Consider the following 9,172-nt stretch of genomic DNA (forward strand, 5'->3'; position numbering starts at 1 on the left):
TCAGCTTCCAGATTCTCAAATTGTTTTAAACTTATTTCATATGAAAATTAGGTCCGTGAAGTTTACACCGTTCAAAGAACGGATGAAAAATGTTTTGAAACAAAAAAGTTATGAGCGTCAGAAGTTTGGAGTACAAAACTGAAAATTCTGCAGCATTCAACATTTTTGCCAATCTGCAGATCTTGCGTATGCGACCACTGCACGCGATGCAACCAACCTTTTCTGGTTAGGCATCTCGCGTACGCGAGCAGGGAAATACGCACCCACGCGTACGCGAGTCCCGTGCGTACGTGTGACCCCAGTTTTCAGCAAAGTAGATTTTTATGTTTTTAAAACCTAATTTCGAACCTCTAAACCTCTATTTTTACTCTTTTAGCCCTTAGATCTTAGTAGTATGCCTAGTAATGAGATGAAGCTAGGAAAAGGTGGTAACTTAGGGGTGAAGCAAGGTTAAAAAAATTAGGAATTATGTATGAAAAGTGTAAAGAAGTGAAGTATATGTGATGCCATGGCTATCATGAATAATTATGCAATGATTATGCACGAATGTAAAGAAGTAATAATGATGAATTTGAGAATGAATGGTATTTTGATAATATACATAGCAATGACTGCTTGGTTTAATATTTTTGCATTTGAAAGTAGGATAGGAGAAGACAAATAGGAATAGATCGGTTAGTCATATATCGGTGCATTGTCTAAATTTTGATGATTTGATAAATTGGGCATCCGGCCTCGTTAAAACCCTCCTTAGGTAACACCCTTATTTGGGGAAAAAACTTCTAAGGGGGGAAAAAGAGTACCTTCATCTGCGGATTGTACAAGTTATGATCTATACAACTTTAATGAATAGATATTCTAATTTCCTGATAATGAGTCTCGCCTTGTAGTGTTTGCAGTTGGTAAGCCCCCATTCCGAGCACTTTTGAAATCCGAAATGGTCCTTTCCAATTCGTGGCAAGTTTGCCGTGCGATAGGGATCGTCTTGCTTCCTCTGTTCTCCTGAGGACTAAGTCTCCTTCGCTGAATGTCCTGGGTACTAGTTTTTTGTTGTGTCTCCTTTCTATTAGTTGTTTCATCGCTTTTTCTTTGAAGGCAGTGATGTCTCTATCTTCCTCCACGAGGTCTAGTTCGGCCTTCCTTGTATCGATATTGTGGTTATGATGGTATAGCTCGGTCTGTAATGTGGGGATGCTGACCTCGATCGGTATCAGTGCCTTTGTTCCATAGACCAATTTGAATGGGGTTTCGCCTGTTGTAGTTTGTATTGTCGTGTTATAACTCCACAGTATTTCTGGGATCAACTCTACCCATTCACCTTTCGCATTATTGAGCTTTTTTTTCATTGCTTGTAAGATTACTCGGTTAGCAGCTTCGGCCTGCCCATTTGTTTGTGGGTGCTCGACTGAGCTTAAATGATGCTGTATGTTAAAGTTTTCCAAAAATGATGTAAGTTTGTTATCTGTAAATTGTCTACCATTATCCGATATTATTTCCTTAGGTATTCCAAGTTGGCATATGATATTTTTTCATATGAAAGATCGTACCTTTTCAGCCGTTATTCTTGCTAGTGGTTGTGCTTCTATCCATTTTGAGAAATAATCTATTGATACCAAATGAAATTTTACTTGTCCTGGAGCTATTGGGAATGGGCCGAGGATATCGAGCCCCCATCTATAGAAAGTCCAGCTTACCTCCATACTGTGCATTACCTTGGCGGGCTTCATTGAGATGGCAGCATGCTTTTGACAATTGTCGCATGTTTTAACCTTTGCTATGCAGTCTCTCTTCATTGTCGGCAGTAATATCCTGTTTAGATAATCTTGGCTGCGAGAGCTCGTCCTCCTATGTGGTTGCCACATACGCCCTCGTGGACCTCGTTCATGACTTCATTTGCTTCGTTTTTGCCAATGCATTTTAGTGATAGGTGTGAGAAGCCACGTCTGTATAGTTCTCCTGCTACAGTTGTAAAAAACTTGCTTTTCGTCTAAAGTTTTGAGGAATAGCCTCGTTGTTGGGTATGACTCCTGTATTAATATATTCAAGGAAAGGTATTCTCTAGTCATTTGTATGAGTGATGTTCATTATGCACAATGATTCGATGCTAGGTTTTTCTAGTGTAAGTTGTGATAGTGCCGATGTGTGTGTGCTTGCTCTAGTAACGGCGAGCTTAGATAATATATCCGCTCTAATGTTCTTCTCTCTATGCACATGTGATATGATAAACTTATCAAATTTTGAAATAAGATCCTTTGCTATGAGCTAATACCGCTCTAACAAAGGATCCTTTACCTGGAAATCTCCTTTGATTTGTTGAACCACTAAGAGGGTGTCACAATGTACTATCAGGCTTTATACTTGGAAGCTGAGGGCGAGCTTAAGACCTGCTATGAGTGCCTCATATTTGGCTTGATTATTGCTTGCCGAGAAGTGGAATTGAAGGGATTGTTCGACCATTACTGTTTCTCCCTCCTTTAATACTATCCCGGCTCCGCTTCCCTCTCGGTTTGACGCGCCATCTACTTGTAACTCCCAAGTCTGCTCGTAGTGATGCTTGTCAGGTGTAAGTTCAGAAACGAAGTCTGCCAGGATCTGTGACTTCAGAGCCGATCTTGATTAAAGCTGAATATCGAACTCCGAAAGTTCGATGGACCACTTGGTCAATCGTCCTGCTAGTTCTGGTTTTGTTAGTATTTGCCTTAGTGGTTAGTTCTTCCTTACGATTATTGTGTGGGTCTGGAAATAGTGTCTTAGCCTCCTTGCTGTTGTCACTAGTGCCAAGGCCAGATATTCTATTCTGGGATATCTTCTTTCTGTTGGCTGCATGACTCTACTAACGAAGTATACTGGTGTTTGTGCTTTTCCTGCCTCAGTGACAAGAACCGAGCTTATAGAATAATTGGAAACAGATAAGTATAAAAACAAAGGTTTACCGATTTCTGGGCTTTGTAATACTGGTGGCGAAGACAGGATGGCTTTAAGTTCAGCGAATGCTGTCTCACATGCCTTTGTCCACTCAAATTTTTTACTTTTGGATATCGCCCAGAAAAAATGATATGATCGGTTTGATACTGCGGGCAGAAATCCTGACAAGGCGGCCACTCTCCTTGCCAGTTGTTGTACTTCCCTTATTGTTTTCGGACTTGCCATATTAAGAATCACCTAACATTTTTCAGGGTTTGCTTTGATTCCCCGTGAGGTCAGCATGAAGCCGAGGAACTTTCCTCCCTGTACCCCGAAAGCACATTTCTCTGGATTGAGTCTCATATTATATGCTCGGATCTGCTTGAATATTTCTTCGAGGTCATCACAGTGCGATCTTTCTGGTGTAGTCTTGGCCACCATGTCATCCACGTAGATCTCCATATTCTGACCTATTTGTTGGTGGAATACCTTGTCCATTAGTCGCTGATATGTTGCACCTGCATTCTTTAGACCAAATGGCATTACTCTATAACAAAAATTCCCATGTTCAGTTATGAAAGCAGTTTTACTTTGGTCTTCTGGATGCATAAGGATCTGGTTGTAACCAGAGTATGTGTCCATGAAGCTTAAGCTTTTGAATCCTGATGCATTATCTACTAGTTTGTCAATATAGGGCGATGGATAGGCATCTTTTGGACATGCCTTGTTAAGATTTGTAAAGTTGACGCACATGTGCTATTTACCTGAGTTTTTTTCTTACCATTACCACATTTGAGAGCCATGTGGTGAAGCGGATTTCTTTGATAAAGTTGGCACTGAGGAGCTACTTATTTTCTTCTAGGGCCGCATTTGCCTTCTGATGAGCGGATAATTTATACGATTTTTGGCATTATTTTACATAGTTTTCAGTATGATTTAGTTAGTTTTTAGTATATTTTTATTAGTTTTTAAATAAAAATCACATTTCTGGACTTTACTATGAGTTTGTGTATTTTTCTATGATTTCAGGTATTTTCTGGCTGAAATTGAGGGACCTGAGCAAAAATCTGATTCAGAGGCTGAAAAAGGACTGCAGATGCTGTTGGATTTTGACCTCCCTACACTCAAAGTGGATTTTCTGGAGCTACAGGAGTTTAAATGGTGCGCGCTTAATTGAGTTGGAAAGTAGACATCCAGAGCTTTCCAGAAATATATAATAGTCCATACTTTGCCCGAGTTTAGATGACGCAAACTGGCGTTCAACTCCAGTTCTCTGCCCTATTCTGGCGTTAAACACCAGAAACAGGTTACAAGTTGGAGTTAAACGCCCAAAACAGGTTACAACCTGGCGTTTAACTCCAGAAACAGCCTAGGCATGTGTAAAGCTCAAGTCTCAGCCCCAGCACACACAAAGTGGGCCCCGGAAGTGGATTTCTGCACTATCTATCATAGTTTACTCATTTTCTGTAAACCTAGGTTACTAGTTTAGTATTTAAACAACTTTTAGAGTTTTATTCTGTACCTCATGACATTTTCACGTTTTACATTATATCTCTACGGCATGAGTCTCTAAACTCCATGATTGGGGTGAGGAGCTCTGCTGTGTCTCGATGAATTAATGCAATTACTTCTGGTTTCTATTCAATCACGCTTGTTTCTATTCTAAGATACTCGCTTGTACTTAATCGTGATGAATGTGATGATTCGTGACATTCATCATCATTCTCAACCTATGAATGCGTGCCTGACAACCACTTCCGTTCTACCTTAGATTGAGTGTGTATCTCTTAGCCTCTTGGTTCATGATCAGAGTCTTCGTGGTATAGGCTAGGATTATTGGCAGCCATTCCTGAGATTCAGAAAGTCTAAACCTTGTCTGTGGTATTCTGAGTAGGATCTGGGAGAGGATGACTGTGACGAGCTTCAAACTCACGAGTATTGGGCGTAGTGAAAGACGCAAAAGGATCAATGGATCCTATTCCAACATGAGTGAGAACCGACAAATGATTAGCCGTGCGGTGACAGCGTATTTGGACCATTTTCACTGAGAGGACGGATGGTAGCCATTGACAACGGTGATCCACCAACATACAGCTTGCCATAGAAGGAGACCTGCATGCGTGAAGAAGAAGACAGTAGAAAAGTAGAGATTCAGAAGACAGAGCATCTCCAAAACCTCAATCTGTTCTCTATTACTGCATAACAAGTACTATTTAATTTATGCTTTTTACTCTTTATAAATATAATTACTCTTATCATTGATCTCCTGACTAAGAATTACAAAATAACCATAGCTTGCTTCAAGCCGACAATCTCCGTGGGATCAACTCTTACTCACGTAAGGTATTACTTGGACGACCCAGTGCACTTGCAGGTTAGTGGTACGTGTTGTGAAAAGTGTGATTTACAATTCGTGCACCAAGTTTTTGGCGCCGTTGCCGGGGATTGTTCGAGTTTGGACAACTGACGGTTTATTTTGTTGCTTAGATTAGGCAAAATTTTTCTTTTTGGTTTAGAGTCTTCTATTATTGTTTTTGGTTGAAACTTTTTTAAAATCCTTATTTTCACTTTTTAAAATTTTTTTGAAAATTTTTATAAACTAATAATTGAGTTTTTCTGTTTAAGTTTAGATTCATATTTTAAGTTTAGTGTCAATTGCATGTTTTTATTTTCTTTTAAATTTTCGAATTTGTTTTCATTATTCTTTCTTAATCTTCAAGTTGTTCTTGTTTATTTTCCTTATTTGATCATTAGTTTTTCTTGTTTTGTGATTTTTCTTGTTTTTCTTGTGCATTTTCGAATTATTAGTATCCAAAATATAAAAAAAATTTATACATTAAATACCTTTATTAAAACACTTTAAATTTATAGCTCAATTGGCTAGAGCGGTGTGCTTATGTTCTTGGTAATTAGGAATCTTCATTTTAAAACTTTTTCAAAAAAATAATTTTTCTTGGACTAAATCTCATGTCAAACTTTTAAGTTTGGTGTTCTCTTGTTTTTTTTTATTTTCAAAAAATTATTTTTAGTTTTCTAAAAATTTTAAGTTTGGTGTTCTTTTTATGTTCTTGTGAGTCTTCAAGGTGTTCTTGAGGCCTCTTTGTGTTTTGATTTTAAAATTTTTAAGTTTGGTGTTCCTTGGTGTTTTCCCTCCAAAACTTTCGAAAAAACAAGGAGCATTAGATCTAAAAATTTTAAGTCTGGTGTCATTTTATTTTTATTTCATTTCCTCATTAAATTCAAAAATATCTTTTCTCTTTATTTTAAATTGAATTTTCAAAGATTACTTTTAAAAATTCAGATTTTTATTTTAAAAATCAAATCTTTTCAAAATCCAAAATCTTTTTCAAAAATCATATCCAAAGTTTTTTAAATCTTCTTAATTAAGAAATTATTTTTATTTTCAAATTTATTTTTCTCTTGGTTTTCAAAATTTACATCTTAATTTATAATTATTTTATTTTATTTTATTTTATTATTTTAATAATTTGGTTTATTCTACTTAAATAAAATAAAAACAAAAATATATTTTCTTTGCAATTCATATCAATTCCATTTTATCCATCATGGATCTAAGTGGAAATGAACAGTTCAGAAGGACTCTGGGGTCATATGCTAATCCCATTACTGCTGCATATGGGAGTAGTATCTGTATACCTCCCATCAAAGCAGACAGTTTTGAGCTAAATCCTTAGCTTGGTGCAGCAAAACTACCAGTAGGGGTGTTCAAAACCGATCCGGACCGAACTAAACCGACGAACCGAACCGAAAAAATCGAAAACCGAATTAATCGATAACCAAAAAACCGAAAAAAATTGATTTTGCTGTTTTTTGTCCGATTCGGTTCGGTTTTCGGTTTTGAATATGAAAACCCTAACCGAACTTAACCAAACCGGTTAGGAAAAAAACCCTAAACGTTACTAACCCCCACACCCCCTCCTCCCTTCAAATGAAACTACGCGACACCCCCACCCCCAAACAAAACTGCGTCTACCCTAACCCCCAATTCCACAATCCCTACCCTAACCTTCAGTACTCATCGCTCCCCCTTCTCCAAATCTCCACACCTGCCGGCTGCCGACCTGGGCACCCAACCACACCTGCCGACCTGCGCACCCAGCCACCCACCACCGCGAAGCCTTTGGCCCGTCGCACATCAGGCCAACACGAAGCCACCACCGACCGACTCGACACAGCAGCACAGCACCACACCGCCGCTGTTGAGACGCCACCACCCTAACCCATCAGTTCAACCCAGCACGGCGGCACCTCCCAGTCTCCCACTCAGCCTTCCTCCCAAATCAATATGGAGCACGAGCCACCGATTTAGGTGATGTTTACCATTTGTATTCTGTTCATTAGTGTTGATTTGTTGCTACTGTTGATTTGTTGATTTGCTAATTTGTTGCTAAGTTTTGTTTGTGGCTCAGTGTTGAACTTCTTACACTATTAATAGAAGGTGAAAAATATAACTTTGAAGTATATATGGCCTATATATATAACACGCTGCTATAGCGTCTATGTACTATCATATTGATTATCTTAATCCTGATTTAGAGGTTGATATGGTTTCATCGCTTGCTTTTTTATCATCTGAACTGACCTTAGTCAAATGTTGATACTGCAACAGGTGTCTCAATTACTTGCTGTGACATATGTTGTTTCTGAATCGAGAGAGAAACTTTCTCTGCCATATATTAGCAAAAGTTTGGGTGAAAATGCTTGGGCTTCGTGTTTCCACCAAGCGTCCATTAAAACTCATGATACTCACTCATCTCCTCTAACTGGAAGATGTAAGGTACAACCCCTTGTCTTTGGTCAATTATCGTGCATAATTTTTTCAATAATACTTGTTCCTTTGTGTCAGTGTCCTTTATTTGACTTAAAATAACTCTCATTACATCTAACTAAGCTATGTATGTACATCATGAAATAGTTAAGAGTCCAACCTAAATGGCACAAGAATTTTATTTAATGGATTAGAAACCTGATCATTTAGTTAATCAATAATGAGTGACTGCTATCACTCAAACCTTGTAACTGTATATTAATTACTACTTACTTGGATCTTAAAGGTGACATATTGTAAGTTATGATAATTATGATATGTATGCTTATCAGTCAAATTAAACATTGTTGTGTGTTTTTTTCATCGTTAAATTTCAGGGTTCAGATAAATCCAACATAGGAGGGACATACAACTTATCCAGGTAACAGTTGTGCTTATTATTGCATCATAAAGCCAACCTCCAATTGATATGCAACCTGAAGTATTGCCTCTCTCTTCCCGCAGGCTTGTGCCTGATGACATTGAAGTTCTTGCAGAATGTGTAAAAGCCCATTTGTTTTGATTGTTTCTTGTTTTATTAATATATATCGCATCTATATTTTTCAAAGTTTATTAATATATATTATTTGTTATTATTATTTTTTGTTTTATATATTTTGTAGAAGTTGCACCCACACGTGATCCCAATGAAGAAGATTCTGGTGTTGAGTCTGATTAAGTACATCTTATGGTAAGAATTGTTCTCCTTTTATTATTATTATTATTATTATTATTATTATTATTATTATTATTATTATTATTATTATTATTATTATTATTATTATTATTATTATTATTTTAGGGTTTAGGGTTTAGGGTTTAGGATTTATTATTACTGTTATTGTTGTTGTTGTTGTTGTTCTTATTATGTAACTTTTTTTTTATTTCAGGTTAGTTTGCATTAAGAAGTTTAGCTATTTTGTTGGAGAAGACACCATAACTTTGCTATCAGTTTAATGACAATTTATTTTTATTTTCAGTTGTATTGACTGTTGAACTATTAAACTTCTTTAATTGTCGTATTTGAATTCTGTTGTTAAATTTCATTAGATCAAGACTTTGTTAGCTATTGTGTATTTTGGTTTGTCAATTTCAATGTTATGACTTTGCATAATAGTATGGTAGGATTTTTTTTATTTGATTGAAAAAACCGAACAAACCGAACCAAACCAAACCGATATTAATTAGTTTGGTTTGGTTTGGATGACATTGACAAAAAAATTGAACCAAACCGAATCGCAGTTTATTTAAACGATCGGATCAGATGGCTTTTCCTTCAAAAATCGAACCAAATCACACCACGAACACCCCTAACTGCCAGTATTCTGGTCTTCTACAGGAAGAACCTACTGAGTTTCTGGCACAATTCTTGTAAATTGCTGACACAGTACGTGATAAGGAGGTAGATCAGGATGTATATATGCTGTTACTGTTTCTGTT

The 9,172-nt window shown here is 37.0% G+C and overlaps 1 protein-coding gene across 1 annotated transcript; it reads right to left on the reverse strand.

Annotated features, from left to right (window-relative positions):
- Window positions 1-842: 842 nt before the first annotated feature.
- Window positions 843-1,761, reverse strand: LOC112748945 (uncharacterized). Its single transcript, XM_025797195.1, has 3 exons — window positions 1,695-1,761; window positions 1,548-1,603; window positions 843-1,379 (listed from the first exon to the last, which is right to left on the reverse strand). The coding sequence occupies exons 1-3, from the start codon at window positions 1,759-1,761 to the stop codon at window positions 843-845; spliced, it is 660 nt and encodes a 219-aa protein (XP_025652980.1).
- Between the last annotated feature and the right edge of the window lie 7,411 nt (window positions 1,762-9,172).

The sequence above is a fragment of the Arachis hypogaea genome, chromosome 15, assembly GCF_003086295.3.
Source record: "Arachis hypogaea cultivar Tifrunner chromosome 15, arahy.Tifrunner.gnm2.J5K5, whole genome shotgun sequence".
NCBI classification, from domain to species: domain Eukaryota; kingdom Viridiplantae; phylum Streptophyta; class Magnoliopsida; order Fabales; family Fabaceae; genus Arachis; species Arachis hypogaea.

Bases quoted from the DNA above. Each gene is read 5' to 3' on its own strand.
- LOC112748945 (XM_025797195.1), bottom strand. From the start codon at position 1,761: ATGCGACAATTGTCAAAAGCATGCTGCCATCTCAATGAAGCCCGCCAA. The intron at 1,604-1,694 runs GTAAGCTGGACT...TGGTATCAATAG, and splicing joins AGGTAATGCACAGTATGGAG to ATTATTTCTCAAAATGGATA. The intron at 1,380-1,547 runs GTACGATCTTTC...ACAAATGGGCAG, and splicing joins CAAGAATAACGGCTGAAAAG to GCCGAAGCTGCTAACCGAGT.